The following is a 17,034-nucleotide window of genomic DNA, read 5'->3' as shown; positions in this document are numbered from 1 at the left end:
AAATAATTCATCGCCATAATTTCATAATATGCTATCAGATATACGTTTTTAGTGTCAATATCAATAAAACAGTTTCCAGTTACGATTATCTTTTTTATTTTTAAATACCATAATTACGATTATCTTTTTTCCGAGTTACGATTATCATCCCGAATTTTTCAACGGCTATTTTCAAAGCGCTTAGACAATTCCAGTGCACCGTTACGATTCAAATATGATGAAATGGTATAGATAAACCTTGCAGCTGAGTAACTATTGACAAAAACATGCTACAATTAAGAAAAATGAGTGTAAAGATTTTACCTATATCTACCGTCGCCATATTGGGATAATCGTAATTGCAGTTACGATTATCTCTTTAATACCAGTGCAGTTGTTACATATTAATAAGCTTTCGAGTAGTCAGCACTTCGGTGTTGACATGGATATCAATTAAATGGTATTTTTCAGTGCATTGTTATTTAATTGCATTAAAGTCTTACTGATAAATGTTTATTTTGTATCAACAGTGTAAACCATGCCAACCTTATCTGAAGAAGAAGACAATTTTGTGCGACTAAATATGTTGCTGACAGGTCTATCTACAAAGGCTGCTTGTGTACTGTTTGACAAAGAATTTGCACCGAGCTGTTTATGTGCTTCATTTAAAAAAGAGTTTAATAAATTATTGAAACTAAAGAAAAAGCAAGTCATAACACAGGCACAGTGGAACATTATAGATCCCTATGAAGGTGATTGTTATACATTTCAGTTATAGTAGAGTGTTTATTGGACAACATGCATCAATAATTCTATTGCAATTATTTTATATCAATGGTTCTGTTAGGCTGACAATTAGCGTACACTTCTCTTTCTATCTGTCTTTAACTAAGGGAAGTAGACAATTTGAAAACGAAATGTATTGATACATTATTTCTCAAATAACAACCAAATACCCACAATTTGCACATAGAAATCTTTTTTTTACATTCTGATGCTGAAAAGAAGGAAGAGAAACATGTTGTTTACATTTTCACCGGACATGCCGGAAGCATGACTATAACGTCACATAGTTTCGGTGCCAATAAAACTCATCATAGATACCAGGACTAAACTTAGTATATACGCCAGACGCGCGTTTCGTCTACAAAAGACTCATCAGTGACGCTCGAATTCAAAATGTTAAAAAGGCCAAATAAAGTACGAAGTTGAAGAGCATTGCGGACCAAAATTCATAAAAGTTTTGCCAAATACAGGTAAGGTAATCTAAGCCTGAGGTAGAAAAGCCTTAGTATTTCAACAAATTCAAAAATTTGTAAACGGTAAATTTATAAATACAACCATATCAATGACAATTCATGTCAGCACAAAAAGTGCTGACTACTGGGCTTGTGATAAGCAGAGAACATCATTTTGCTAAATTTTCTTTTATTAAAAAGTTTACTCCTACATAATGACTGAAGTTGATTGATTGGTTTATTTTGCATATAATAGATAGAGATAACTTTATTTTTTCTGTCTCAAATATTTTGTTAACGCTTTGTATCTCCAGGTAAACTCCATTTACAACAGTTAAACTACTGATGAGCATTCCGAAAGGTTCAAATACAAAACAGTTATCTCTTCAATCCCAATAGTCAGAATGTTGTTCATAACTTAATCTGAAATTATCCCTATGTGTTGATATTTAAATCAAAGATCAGTCTATTTATTTAGATTATAATATATGCTTAAGCTGCATGTATAATTAGAAAGGAAGAAAAAGTTTTCTGATATATTTCTATGTCTGCCTGCTTGTTAGCTGTTTGTAATTCCATCTGTCCGTCATGTATCAGGTTTAAGTTTTGGTGTAAGATTGTACTTTAAATACCTAATGATTAAAAGAATATCAATAGCATTGAACAACCACACAATAACACGAATTAGGTGTGGGAGAACATGTTTTGGGCATACAAAAAGTGATCTATGAAGGTTATTTGTTATTCAACATAATTTATGCTTGGAGTTTGTTCAAAAAGACACATAAAATTGACGGAAACAATGAATAATAGTTATTGCAATAAAATAAATGTAATACAATAATTGAATCAGTATTTTTGAAACTTCATTTTCATGCTATGGCCTTAATTTGCACATTAAAGAAAAGCTAGACTAAGTGAAGTTACCAAGTTTGATAGTTCAATATATTTTAAAAGGAAATAAAACAACATGCTGTTTAAGTTCAATACTTTTTATTTGTTGAGATGAATAATGTATAGAACACACAATGTATTAGCCGTATTTGGCACAACTGTTTGGTATTTTGGGTCCTTAATGCTCTTCCACTTTGTACTTGTTTGGCTTTAAAACTATTTTGACCTGAGCGTCACTGATGAGTCATATGAAGACGAAACCGCGTCTTGCGAATTAAATTATAATCCTGTTACCTATGATAACTAATTATATCCTTCCTATTTTCAGGTTCGCCATCATCACAAAATTTTGATGTCACTCTAATAATATGTTTGCTGAGACACTTGACTCCTATGTGTGCCCCATCAGCAGGATTTGATAATCTTCCTCAGCCATGGGAAGTAACTCATGGAGCTGATCTGGCAAGGATGAAATACTACAGAAACTATCTTGCACATTTGAAAGAAGCTAAGATAGAGCATGGATATTTTACTCAAGCTTGGAATGAAATTACAGATGTAAGTTTTTAAGGCAAAAAGTAGAATTATCTATTTGACATTAAAATTAAATTCATCTTGAATTTTTACACTTAAAAAAAATGCTATTTAATTTTTTGTTCTATAAAAAATATTGCAGGGCTAAAATCATGACTCATAGATGCCATGATGTAGGATTTTCTTCAACTAATGCTTTTTTATTATCCCTAGATGATATAATCTGGCTTTTTATATGCGAACAGTATTACATACAAAATTATCCAAATAATTTTTATCCAAATAGGTAAAGAGTTAAATACTCAAAAATATTTACACGTGGAGTGTATTTGTCAACTCTCTAGCAAAAACTTTATTTGGATGACACTTGTCTTTATAAGTTTCGTAAATTATTTCAGTATCAAAATTTAGAAGAACTGTTTATGTTCACTGATCTAGAACTTAGTTTGTCAGGATGGAGCAATTGACCGAACATCTTTTGTATTGTTTTTTTTTATGCTCTTTGAAGAATATTGATGCCCAATAGTTCATCAACACTGCATACAAAAGTTAAAATTTGTTTTATTTATATACAGTTTCGGGATTAGAAGGAGAAACCTTCCTTTCTAATTTGTATGCCCCTGCAGTAGGAAAGGGGCATTTTGTTTACCCCTGTTCGTCTGTACGTCCATCCGTACGTGCAAAAGTTAATTCTCTAGCTTTAGTTAGCTTCAACTGAATGGTATGATACTTCTGCACAATGCTTATTACCACAAAACAAAGATCAAGATTAAATTTTTGTAGCGTCACTTTAACTTTTCTCGTGTGATGTCCTTTCACAAATGGAAAAAATATTGAATTTTTAGTTTCCGTTCTCCAACTTAAGTTTGCCCCAACCAAATGTTATGAAACTTATTCACAATGTTTATTACCACAAAACTCTAATAAAGTACGCATTTTGGTACCGTCACTTCTATGGGTCTTGAGATGGGTATGATGTTTTTGACCCGTCCATCTGTCATTCCTTCAGTCCTGTTCTTGTCAATGTAACTTCTCTGACATCACACGACCGAAATTCATGAAATTTGTAGATGATTAGGCCATACTATGTGATGAACATATCGTCAAAAAATGATGATTACATTTTTTCTAGGATTTTTGCACTTATTTACCTCAATAAACTACTGCAACAATTTGCCAATGTCATCTCAACTCCTCTTAAACTACACAATAGAATTTCATGAAACTTTGTCAATAATAAAGAAATTCTCTGTAGTGCATATCCACTAGAAAAAATAAATGTTGACTTTTGTAGAAGTAATGAGTCTTTAAACTTAGGAATCTAATGCGATTCTGTTTCTCCACTGACAATGTGGAGGCCTTGTGTGTTTGTGCGTGCCAACAAAAGTTCTTTAATTAGATATAAGAAGATGTGGTAGTTTTGCCAATGAGACAGCTCTTTATCAAAGTGACAATTTGAAAAAGTTAACCATTAACCTTCAACACAGCCGACCTTTGACCTATTATGCTGCTTTATAACTGTATATGCAAGCGGGTGCATCTGTGTCCCATTGCCATATTCCCCATTTATTTATTTTTAGCTCTGTCGTTCCAGCGTAAAGGTACTGAAGGACTAACATTTAGCTAGTCTTATTGCAAATTAATCTCATATTGATACTTACTGAAATATTCTTGAGTGATTTCCTCAAAATTGATAAAAGGACGCTTCCGTTCAATTTTTAAAAAAATTATACTGTTTGTCTTTTCAAAGTAATCGTACTTTAATTGTCATATTTAAGATGATTTTAGATAATATACCATTTTGCTTGAATTGATTTACTAGAAGGTTTACCTAATTGTTGTAATTAGTTAACATACTGACAAAATGTTCCATTTAATAAAAGATTCTAATATTCTATAATATTCCATAGTTATTGGACTTTGAAGGTTAGATGGCATAATTTGAATATCATGCACAAGCTCTGGTATGCTTGGATAAAATAACTTGACATAATATTTGTACACCTACTGGTATTCTCATGCATTTTTTGCTATTAAAGAGACAATGTATTTGCTTCTGTTTCAATGTCTTATTGTATTATTATTATCACATTTCATTATAACAACTATTTCAATATGCACAATAAAGCATATCAGGCCCTCATTTGTGGTACACATTTAAAATGAGATTTAGTATGACTGCCATGAGATAACTTTCCACCAGAGTTCAAAAGATGTTGATTTTGTTCATTCTGTCATAACAATTTTCCTTGTTCATATTAGTAAATTTGTTTTATTTATTTATTCAGGCCATAGGTAGATTAGGTGGGACATTTTTCTTACAAGAATGTGCAGAGTTAAGGACCAAAGTTTTGGATGCACATAGAGACACAATTCCTTTTGCTAAAAGAGGTATGATTTGAAATGAAATATTTTCAGTAGAGTAATTTAAAAACATTTCTTTGCATAATCAATCTAATTTTGATTGGTCATACTACCACTTTTCTTATCCACTGTTAAAGTACTTTTATTCGTGGGTACCAATTTTCGTGGGTTTTTTTTCCTTTGAGAGATGAGTTTGAAGCCATCTTAAATGAAAATAATCAGATGTTTCTATTGAAGGAAATTCGAAGTAAACATGTTATTGCTTCAAATAGATAATCAGAAGTGATGACACTGATGAACCCGAGATTGAATGATCAACAGATTGATGATCATCGAAGGTGTGAACTGCATGGGCCATAAACATGTCACTTTTGGAAAACGGTTACATAACAAATACCAAAAATAAACTTTGAATTGTACAATATTTAAATAAATTTCTTATACAGTAATAAAAGCAAGCTCAATAAGTTTTTGTTTTTCGTATGAGAATAATGCTTTGAAATGACCTCTTCATACTCGTATATCAATTAAGGGTAGTCTGACTTTCTTGAAACACAACTAGTTTTCCACAAGAATTAGAAATGTTAATAGTGGAACAGTTTATGGGTTTTTTATACGACCGCAAAAATTTTAATTTTTTGGTCGTATATTGCTATCACGTTGGCGTCGTCGTCTGCGTCGTCGTCGTCGTCCCAATACTTTTAGTTTTCGCACTCTAACTTTAGTAAAAGAGAATAGAAATAAATGAAATTTTAACACAAGGTTTATGACCACAAAAGGAAGGTTGGGATTGATTTTGGGAGTTTTGGTCCCAACATTTTAGGAATTAGGGGCCAAAAAGGGCCCAAATAAGCATTTTCTTGGTTTTCGCACTATAACTTTAGTTTAAGTGAATAGAAATCTATGAAATTTTGACACAAGGTTTATGACCACAAAAGGAAGGTTGGGATTGATTTTTGGAGTTGAGGTCACAACAGTTTACGAATTAGGGACCAAAAAGGGGCCCAAATAAGCATTATTTTTGGTTTTTGACCATAACTTTAGTATAAGTAAATAGAAATCTATGAAATTTAAACACAAGGTTTATGACCATAAAAGGAAGGTTGGGTTTGATTTTGGGAGTTTTGGTCCTAACAGTTTAGGAATAAGGGGCCCAAAGGGTCCAAAATTGAACTTTGTGTGATTTCATCAAAAATTGAATATTTGGGGTTCTTTGATATGACGAATCTAACTATGTATGTAGATTCTTAATTTTTGGTCCCGTTTTCAAATTGGTCTACATTAAAGTCCAAAGGGTCCAAAATTAAACTTAGTTTGATTTTAACAAAAATTGAATCCTTGGGGTTCTTTGATATGCTGAATTTAAAAATGTACTTAGATTTTTAATTATTGGCCTAGTTTTCAAGTTGGTCCAAATGGGGGTCCAAAATTAAACTTTGTTTGATTTCATCAAAAATTGAATAAATGGATTCTTTGATATGCCAAATCTAACTGTGTATGTAGATTCTTAATTTTTGGTCCAGTTTTCAAATTGGTCTACATTAAGGTCCAAAGGGTCCAAAATTAAACTAAGTTTGATTTTAACAAAAATTAAATTCTTGGGCTTATTTGATATGCTTTATCTAAATATGTACTTTGATTTTTAATTATGGGCCCAGTTTTCAAGTTGGTCCAAATCAGGATTCCATATCAAGTATTGTGCAATAGCAAGAAATTTTCAATTGCACAATATTGTGCAATAGCAATTAATTTTCAATTGGAGTTATCTTTCTTTGTATAGAATAGAAGTTGATAATATATGTTGGAATTTTGCCAGACATGACTATGATGTCATTTTTCTATATCTACTTTATGTAAATAACTTCATTGGAAATTTGCCAATATAAAATGTTGCTGATGAAGCTTTTTTTCCTTATCTTATCTAAAATGTTTTTAGATAATGTATGTTGGACATTTGCCAGACATGACTATGATGTCATTTTCTATTTTTATTTGCCAATAACTTTATGTAAATAACTTCATTGGAAATTTGCCAATATAAAATGTTGCTGATGAAGTTTTTTTATTGTTTTATACAATAAACAATGTATATTCACTTTTACTACCAACCAATCTTTACCATTCAGTGATAACAAGCACTTTATTTTACATTTTAATATTTTATGATGTATTTAAAAGAGTAGTTATTGTTGCAAACTCCATTAGAAATTTGAATTGATATCAGTTTTGGAAAAACGGAAACGGAGATGTGAAAAAAAGGGGGGGGGGTTAAATTTTTCTCATTTCAGATTTCATAAATAAAAAGAAAATTTCTTCAAATATTTTTTTGAGAGGATTAATATTCAACAGCATAGTGAATTGCTCAAAGGCAAAAAAACACTTTTAAGTTCATTAGACCACATTCATTCCGTGTCAGAAACCTATGCTGTGTCAACTATTTAGTTTTAGATTTAAAAAGTTTGAAGAAAAAATCTTTAATTGATTTGTAAAATCTTGACATTTGTTTTGTGTGAAAAAAACCCATGTAATGTCAAAAATTTGATCACAATCCAAATTCAGAGCTGTATCACGCTTGAATGTTTTGTCCATACTTGCCCCAACTGTTCAGGGTTTGACCTCTGCGGTCGTATAAAGCTGCGCCCTGCGGAGCACCTGGTTTTTATGAATAAATGGGCTATATCTTATCTGAAGTTATATATGTATACATGTTTTTATAGTGTGTTTGCTTATAGTCGATGTATTCTCTAGATTATTTGGCGTATCCATGTTATCAAACCTACGTGTCATGATTTGGACAACAGTTGGTTTATTTTGCTGTACACTTAAATTTGTGGATAAGGCAATCCACGAAAACTACGAAAATTGGTTACCAACGAATAAAAGTATTTTTGCAGTATATATTATCACGCATTGCCTTTACTTAATTATCTTTCCATGTTCATTTTGGTTTCAATTTACTGTTTGATTGCTGTCTCATTGTTATCAGTATTTATATTTTTGTATTATTATATCTTACATGTTGCATTTGGCATCATGATTTCATTTTGAGATCTTGTAATTAATTGAGAAACAGCTTTACCCAAAAATATATTTTGCTAGAAATTGCATTTTACAACAGAATTACTTTATGTAAAATATCTCTTTGGCTTAGTATGTTAGGTAATGGAAGTATTTTCAGCAGCAAGTTCTATCAAACTGTAAACCAACGGGGAAATAATACTAAACCAATCCAATTGATGTATTATAAGTGCTGATTATGTTATTTTACAGAGGCAATAAATGAGAAGATAGAAAAATGGAGAGATTCTGACAAGATGTTTATTGTAACACGTTCATCTAAATACGTATTAGATTATGTGAGGAATAATAGTATTGTCACCATAACTGGTAGTTTTGGAGTTGGAAAATCAGCCACGTTGCACCATGTGGCCCTACAAATGGAAGAATTTGGTTATGAAGTCTTACCAGTTGATAATGCTATGGACATTGTAAAGTGTTGTGATTCATATAAAAAAATGATATTTGTCATTGATGACTTTTGTGGAAAAACAGCTTTGGTAAACAAATACTTTGAATATTGGAAAATTCATGTAGACGATATACAAAGGCTGATTAAGGATCAATTTACAAAAATTATAGTCACGTGTCGATCACAGGTATACAATGATTTTAACTTTAAAACATTAGGATTGTTTCAGACATGCACATGTGACTTGTCATCTGAAGAAATTTGTTTGACACGGACTGACAAACAGTCAATTGTAGAATTTTATCTGAAAACCAATGCTGATGACATACCACAGTATACATACAACTGGCACCAGTTTCCTCTTATGTGCAAAATATGCCATGAAAATTCTGATCTTATCATTTCACATTTTTTTCACAATCCCTACTCACTATATGAAAATGAAATCGAAATGATATTTAAAGAGGAAAAGTTCTGCAGATACAGTGTACTAGCACTTTGTGTGATATTTAATAATCAAGTGGAAGATAGGCTTTTTACAGAAGACGTAAGCAAGAAGGAGAGAAAAATGATTAAAAACACATATATTGCATGTAATCAAGATAGCGGTACATCTAGACTATTTTTAAAGGATGAAGTTGATTCATTAATTGATACATTTTTCCAGAAAGAAAATAATGTTTATTGTACAATTAATGATGATGTTTTTAATTTTCTACTGAAGTATTTTAATGAAAAAATACCTCTTTGCTTAATTCAAAATGCTAAAAGTAGTTTAATAAAAGAAAGATTCCAGTTCTTAAATAATGATGATGACAATCATTTTGTGGTTTGTGTTCAAGAACATAATCAGAATTCTTATTTGCAGCGGATGATTGATGATTGGTCAAGCGGTAGTGTTGAGAATGTTTTTTCAAACATCAATATGATGCATACAAAATTCAGAGACATTTTCCTATCGTTTCTGGGTGAACAGATTAAATCTTATCAAATCAAACTTGCCAGTACAAGGGATTTAAGCACAGGAGCCACTCCTTTAATTTGCTGTTGTTCCATAGGAAGTCTGGATATGGTTAAATGGTGCATACAGACGGAAGTTGACATAAACCAGTGCAACAATATTGGTCAGTCTCCTCTGTTTGTTTCAAGTCAAAAGGACTATATGGATATAGTGAAGATCTTACTAGACAATGGTGCTGACATAAACAGGTACACTGACACTGGAGAAACCCTTTTATATCTGAGACAACTATGACACATATGTAGTATACTAAGTAGTGGTTTGTCGTTGGTTCGTGTTTGTTATATGTGTTTTTCAAAAAATGTTTTGTTATTATTGTCTTAATTGAATTGTTTTTTTCAGGTCTGGGTTTTTCATAGCCGACAATACCTTATGGGATTCTCATTGTTGAAGGCTGTATGGTTGCCTATAATTGCTTGCATCCACTTCATTTGAACTTTGGTGGATATAAAATTAAAATTGAGAAAGAAAATGGGGAATGTGTCAAAGAGGCAACAACCCGACCAAAGAGCTGAACACAGCCAAAAGCCACCAATTTGTCTTCAATAGAGCAAGGAATTCCCGCACACAAAGGCGTGTATCAGCTGGTCCCTAAACAATAATGTTTACTAGGTCAGTGATAATAGAATGGTTTTACACTAGTAATTTTAGGGCCCTTTATAGCTTTTTGTTCGGTGTGAGCAAAGGCTCCGTGTTGAAGGCCGTACATTGACCTTTAATGGTTTACTTTTATAAATTGTTATTTGGATGGAGAGTTGTCTCATTGGCACTCACACCACATCTTCCTATATCTATTAAATCCGAAATATAGTAAAGAAACTTAAATAAAAATCATACAAGACTAGCAAAGGCCAGAGACTCCTGACTTGGGGCAGGCCCAAAAATGCGGTTGGGTTAAACATGCTTTTTGAAATAACAACCCTTCCCCTATACATAAAGCCAGTGTGACAAAATGACAATGATACATAGATTTACAAATTATACTAGCAGTTACTGTGATGCCAGCTATAAACCTCCATAAAACTGATTGAAAGATTATGTCTTCATCATATGAATATCGAGCACAATCCCTCTCGTAAGGGGTTTAGTATCATATCATCGTGAAATATGTCAGAAGAACATAACCATTATCATACAACTGTTTTTAGAATAAATGTGTTAGTTGTCTCATTGGTTATAATACCACATCTCCTTATTTTCATATCAGTTGCTTACATGTCTACAAATGCATTAATATATAGAAACAAAGCTTCTGTTTGATAATGCTGACAAAATCAAAAGACTATGGTTCATCTCTATTATATGTATATATACACTATTGATTCAGTTGAGGGTGAAGGTTGGTACCTATAAAACGTTTAAACCTGCTGCATTTGTTTACACCTGTCCCAAGTCAGGAACTTGATGTTTAGGGGTTGTCGTTTGTTGATGTGGTTCATAAGTATTTCTCGCGAGCTTATGTCATCACTAGGCGTCTGTCGTCGTATATGGTAAACTGGTTCAAAAAAAGTCTTCTCCTCTGAAACTACTCGGCCAAATACCTAAAAACTTTAACTAAATGGTCTTAAGGGGATCTAGTTTATAAATTGAATCCGAAGTTTCGATCCATCGACAAACATGGCCGCCATGGCTAAAATTAGAACATAGGGGTTAAATGCAGTTTTCTCAAAAACTAAAGCTAAACTAAACTAAATTGTTAAATTGATCGAGATACATAGAGAATAATACATGGCAAAATCCGTATCATATGCCGTATCATCCCGAGATACCAATATCAGCCAGAGGGCCTTTAGTCCCGAGGGATGAAATTGGTCGAGGGTGATACTGCGTGTGATACGGATTTTGCCATGTATTACTAGTATTATGTTCTTGTTCGTCAACTCAAACGAACATCAAATATTTATAAATAAAAACCAAACACTATTTGGGATATCAGCTCGCCTGGACAGTACAGTTAAGCATGTTTATTAATTTTATTTACAATATATGAATATTTGTCTGCACGCCCGTAGCCGCTGCTTCAACATATCATTTTCCAATTATACACAATCTACAAAAGAAACATCTTTGTTAACAATCTTTTTAAGCATGTATAATCTTAAAAAAAACATCCACATCAATCATAAGCATGAATACATCAATTTACAATATTGACAAAATAAAAGTGGGTGGTTGGGTGGGGTCAAATGACCAGACTGAACTGTCCGAAAAGCAAGCGTCGAATGACACATAATTACACACAGATTTACCGTTACAATTCTTCCCGCTTACTTAGTATATTAGCTCGTGAAATACTCATCACTCTAGAGTATACATTAAACCGGTATATCTAGTCATGTGACAAATGTCACAACAAATACACGTGTTCTTTAAAACATTGATAAATACATGTATGTTCTTGTTCGTCAACTCAAACGAACATAAAATATTTATAAATAAAAAACCAAACACTATTTGGGATATCAGCTCGCCTGGACAGTACAGTTAAGCATCGAATGAAAACAAAGAAAGGGAACAGATACTAGTTATATTACAGCAATAATTATATCTATAATATAGTCTTATATACCCAATTTTTTAGATACTGACAATCTATTATCTATACTTTCTTTTATATAACCATCTTTAGCATTTTCGCTTTTCCATCGCCCATGCTTTTTAAATAGACGATCTTCAACTCCTGCTGCAGCTGCAGCGGTTGCTCCACCTGAACGTAAACTGTGAAGACCAAACTGTTTTTTATCTAAACCGATGGTTTCTAATGCATTCAACAATACTTCTCTAGCTCTAGTGTATGAAATTGGTACATTTTTCCTTAACTTATAAGTATCACTTTTACTACAATAACTTAAAGACCTGAATATAAATTCGTCAGAATTTTCTGAAATTTTAGCTAACTTCATATAATGTTCTAACATAGCCACTGGACAAGTATTATTTCCAGTTTTAGAAATAACTACATCACGACCTTCCCTGTAAACATCAGCTTTGCTCTGTTCTAAAAATAGCTTAACATGAGTAGGAAAAAAGGTTACATTAGATCTTTTCAAATTAGCTAATTCAGAGAATCGTAAAAATCCTGCATAACTTAATAAGCACATGCATGCAATGCGTACATCTTTAAGATTGTTACAATTTTGACCATATAAATGAACAATTTTTGATAAAATGTTAGCTGTAATAGGTTCCTTTTTGTTAATTTTGTGTCCAATTTTTCTGTATGACCCTTCACGAACAGAAGTAACCAAGTCGGAATTGCAAGGGTTCGGAAAACCGGCTAGCGTGTGTGCCCAAGAAATCGCATATACAGCCTCATCTATTTTACTTGTAGAGTTGAATGTTTCTGATATATGAACTAAGTATAATGCAATATGTACAGTAGAAGCTGGTAATGAAGAAATGCAATGTAATTTTGACCACTTACACCATGAGTTGAATCCATATGTGTACTTCTTTCTAGTGATGTCCGCCCTCGACGATAGAACATAATCTGGAAGCTTCTGTACAGGCATACTAGGATGAATATCGCTGGACAATGATTGCCATATCCCAACGTTGAAAATGTTTGTAAAATGTGTTAATGTTATAAAAATTAATAAGCTCAAAACATAATATATATTTTTAAATTAGCATGACCATACTTCACATTAAACCAGAAGTGTTGTCACATACATTTGACCTTGTCAACTATATTTTTTCTATACTTGACCTTGTCACCACCAATATATTATTAGTAAAATCATTAATACACGTGACCATGTCAACTATTTTCTATATGACCGTGTCACCGCTACCCAGTAGCATCTAACATAACCGCCAAAACTGGTGTTATGAATTGTTCTTGAGCAAATATAGAACTTGGGTTCGACCCTCTTACAAAGATACCTTCTGTATCTATAAATTCAATTACATCTGTAACATGTACCTGGTATTCTAAGTTTTTATCAAAAATCTTAGTCCAATAGGCTGTCAATTTCCATTTAGGAACAATCAAGGTTCCTTTAGCCTTACAGTAAATCAAGTGTTTGATACACCGAATAACCGAATAAACAGGTGGTACCAACCAATTATTCTCATTTGACCAATCTTGTGTAAAAGCATCTACAGCTATTGCACACGGGTTCCAAAACAGAGAATTGTATCTACACACTTTTGTATTCTGAGAATTAGCAAACCTGTCTATTGTGTAAGGACCCCATAAATCATTCATAAATTGAAAAAAACTCATTTGATACTCCCCAGTCCTCGTAATCAACCATTCTACTGATATAACCAGCTTGAGAGTTTTGCGATCTAGGAATCCATTGAATGTCAATGGAAATACATTTTTGAATACAGACCGAAAATATCGACAAAGCTAAAATTTGTAGTTTCTCATTCATACTACCAGCTTTTACAATTTTAACACAGTTCTGATTATCTGTGTACCATTTAAGCGTTTTGCCTTCAAAAACATTTTTGAAAGATATCAAGGCTAGCTCTATAGCCTTCAACTCCCTCCATGTCGAACTTTCTTGAGCTTCAGAAAAATCCCACGTTTCATGAAAAATTTTCTTGTCAAGTTCTACTGAATATGCACCTGCCCCTGTACCACTGGCTTCAGAGTAAATTACAACCTGTGACATTGAGTAATGACCCAACAACTTAATGTTTAAACTATTTATGTTTTTAAACCAAAAATGCAGTTCTGATAAGACTTTGTACGGACATGGAAATAACAGCCATTTGTCCCATTCTGTTCTACACTCTATTGCCATATAACAAAATTTTGTCATAATTCTAGCTACATTGCCAATGACTGGAGCCATGGAAATAATTTTACCTACAACCTGAGCTAATGTCCTAGCAGTTATATTAGGAAATCTTCGCAAATCATTTACACGTCTGTTTGGGATAACGAGACTAAATTCGCTAGCATTCCAAACAATACCAAGCCATTCTAATGACTGTACAGGGGAAAAATTGACTTTCCTTCATTTATAAGATAACCGGCGTCTTCTAAAGATTTCTTAACAAAATTTGTATCTTCTATACACTTAGATTTATCTGTACACATACCAAAACCATCATCAAGGTACAATACAACATCTATACCGTTTTCACGCCAATATTTTACCATAGGTCTCAGACATTTTGTAAATATATATGGGCCCGTACATATACCAAATACTAAAACTGTAAAACAATAAAATCTATTGTTCCATCTGAAACCTAAAAAGGTTTGTTGCTGCGGACAAATGTCCAAATGAAAATATCCAGAACTTAAATCAAATTTATACATGTACGAATCTCTCTGAAAATACTGAACTGCTTTCTTCCAATCTTCCAATTTTATTTTGTCTTTTTTGATTGATTTATTTAAAACAGATAAGTCAAGAATAAGCCGTTTTTGCCAGATTTTTGAATCGCTACGCTTAAGGGATTGACAACATGAGGTTGAAATGGTACTTCAACAACACAACCTGTAGAAACTAACTCAGAAACAGTCTGATTGACAAATGATTCGTTCATCACTGCCGATTTGTTATTCTTAAGAAACATTTTTACCGGCGGGTCAATAAATGGAATGACATAACCGTTACTTATTGTGTCAATAACAAAGGAATTTGCTCCAATACTTTCCCAAAATTTTACATGCTTGGCTAACCTTCCTTTAACACCTGTAAATGACATGAAATTATGACTAATTTCTTCAAAATAATGAATTTGAGTTAAGAAATTATCTAATTCATACTGTGACTCATATTCACATTCAAAACAATCTATATCAGTACAATTATACTTATCATTTACATTTCTGGGTGCATCTGCAGATTTACTTGTGATTGGCAACTCCAGACGATCCGGCACCAACGGATCCAGATTTGAGGGGGCAATTTTTTCTCCAATGTCCGAACTGCTTACAAAAGAAGCACATGTCCCACTGGCACGGCTCACGCCGTGCGACGCTGTTACGAAAGGGCTGCCTCTGAAACTGTTGATTGTAGGTAGGATTAGCATAGGTTTCTGCTGGTGGCAATTTGGGTTTGTTGGAATACGGAGCGGGACGCCCTTTTGTCTTGTCTTTTATGGTGCGAACAGCTCGACTCTCCGCCTGGCGAATTTTCTTCTCACCTTCACTGTCAGAAGCAATATCATTGGACTCATACTCACGGACGGTTGACCATCCTGCCGGTGAAGAATCAGCAATCCATATAAGCTTATTACGGCCTTTAACTTTATCCAGCAAATCTAGAACAACACGAATACTCTGTGCCTCTGTTGACGGTATTGACTTATAGAGCTTATTGAGATCATTCACAATTTTTTCGTTAAACTTAAATTGAATTCGGTTTCCTTCGTGCTTGAACTTGATTGAGACTTCCTCTTTTATCTTCTTAGACATCGCGTCTTGTTCACGTACCAACTTGGATTCAAGGCTATCCATTTTCCCGTCCATGTACAACTTGAATAGAGAGAACGTGTCATGTAAGTCCCTATCAGAAGATGATCTGTTTGCACCATCACTGCTTTTATCAGGTAACGAGTCGTCTTGTAGAAGTAAACTTTCTTCTGTATGTTCGGCCATATTGAAGAAAATGATCAGACTGAACTGTCCGAAATGCAAGCGTCGAATGACACATAATTACACACAGATTTACCGTTACAATTCTTCCCGCTTATATTAACTCGTGAAATACTCATCACTCTAGAGTATACATTAAACCGGTATATCTAGTCATGTGACAAATATCACAACAAATACACGTGTTCTTTATAACATTGATAAATACATTTCTGTTTATCATATATTTTTTAAAACCAAATTAAAATTGTAAAAAAATCCATTTGTGCAGAAACAAACTTCACATAAATTATGACCAAATAAACAATAAAACTTCAGATATTTCTACATTTTATTGTACTATTTTATATAAAAATCGCTCGTCAAGTTACTGGATAATAATTATTTGGAAAAAAATCAATTTTAGTTGAAATGATGGGACGTTGGTTTTTTTTTAATAGAAATCATTTTCTTTCCCCTAAGCCTGAAAATGCAGCAACTGGACGTCGAAGGTCAAACGTTGACGTCATTCTAATTATGACGTCTCGCCAGGTATGCGATACGGATTTTGCTATGCGATACGGGGTATGCAATACGGGTTTAGCTATGCGATACAGGGTAGGTGATACAGACTGGAAAAAAGAACCTTTATGAGATATACAAAATTGCTGTATTTTGTACTAAATATATGATAAAAATGCATATCAGCCCTGAAATTTTCAAGCGAATCGAATAACCCATTGTTGGGTTGCTGCCACTAAATTGGTAGATTTAAGGAAATTTTGCAGTTTTTTGTTATCTTGAATATTAAAATGTTCAGCAAAGTAAGATCTACAAATTTTTTTTTATTATGACAAACATTGTCAAATGACCCCTTCAGGAGTTATTGCCCTTTAAGTACAGAAGTTGTTTATGTTTTTTATCTTCTCAAATAAATCTAATATAAATTTTGTATTTTATTTCCTTGTACGTCAAGAAACATAAACACTAT

General features: G+C 32.9%; 2 protein-coding genes and 1 long non-coding RNA gene across 4 annotated transcripts; 1 reads left to right on the top strand and 2 right to left on the bottom strand.

Moving 5' to 3' along the window:
- Positions 1 to 417: 417 nt before the first annotated feature.
- Positions 418 to 9,811, top strand: LOC143083844 (uncharacterized). 2 transcript variants are annotated; one of them, XM_076260225.1, is made up of 5 exons: positions 418 to 731; positions 2,440 to 2,669; positions 4,226 to 4,246; positions 4,934 to 5,036; positions 8,280 to 9,811. In XM_076260225.1, the coding sequence occupies exons 1-5, from the start codon at positions 518 to 520 to the stop codon at positions 9,731 to 9,733; spliced, it is 2,022 nt and encodes a 673-aa protein (XP_076116340.1). In that variant the 5' UTR covers positions 418 to 517; the 3' UTR covers positions 9,734 to 9,811. The 2 variants fall into 2 exon arrangements, with proteins under 2 accessions (XP_076116340.1, XP_076116341.1); XM_076260226.1 differs by lacking the exon at positions 4,226 to 4,246 and having other exon boundaries at positions 421 to 731.
- Positions 9,812 to 11,422: 1,611 nt separating this feature from the next.
- LOC143082010 (integrase/recombinase xerD homolog) lies at positions 11,423 to 12,885 on the bottom strand. Its single transcript, XM_076257603.1, has one exon. The coding sequence runs from the start codon at positions 12,598 to 12,600 to the stop codon at positions 12,061 to 12,063; it is 540 nt and encodes a 179-aa protein (XP_076113718.1). The 5' UTR covers positions 12,601 to 12,885; the 3' UTR covers positions 11,423 to 12,060.
- On the bottom strand, positions 11,423 to 13,006 carry LOC143082011 (uncharacterized). The gene is made up of 2 exons (XR_012980217.1): positions 12,924 to 13,006; positions 11,423 to 11,549 (listed from the first exon to the last, which is right to left on the bottom strand). It is a non-coding gene; the product is annotated as an uncharacterized LOC143082011 (long non-coding RNA).
- Positions 13,007 to 17,034: the final 4,028 nt, after the last annotated feature.

This window comes from Mytilus galloprovincialis, chromosome 7 (assembly GCF_965363235.1).
Source record: "Mytilus galloprovincialis chromosome 7, xbMytGall1.hap1.1, whole genome shotgun sequence".
NCBI lineage: Eukaryota > Metazoa > Mollusca > Bivalvia > Mytilida > Mytilidae > Mytilus > Mytilus galloprovincialis.
This window is presented reverse-complemented; position numbering and strand designations above follow the sequence as displayed.

Coding starts and splice junctions, on each gene's coding strand:
- LOC143083844 (XM_076260225.1), top strand. CDS start 518: ATGCCAACCTTATCTGAAGAAGAAGACAATTTTGTGCGACTAAATATG. Junction 2,670..4,225: donor CTTGGAATGAAATTACAGAT/GTAAGTTTTTAA, acceptor ATTTATTTTTAG/CTCTGTCGTTCCAGCGTAAA. Junction 4,247..4,933: donor TCTGTCGTTCCAGCGTAAAG/GTACTGAAGGAC, acceptor TTATTTATTCAG/GCCATAGGTAGATTAGGTGG.
- LOC143082010 (XM_076257603.1), bottom strand. CDS start 12,600: ATGTGCTTATTAAGTTATGCAGGATTTTTACGATTCTCTGAATTAGCT.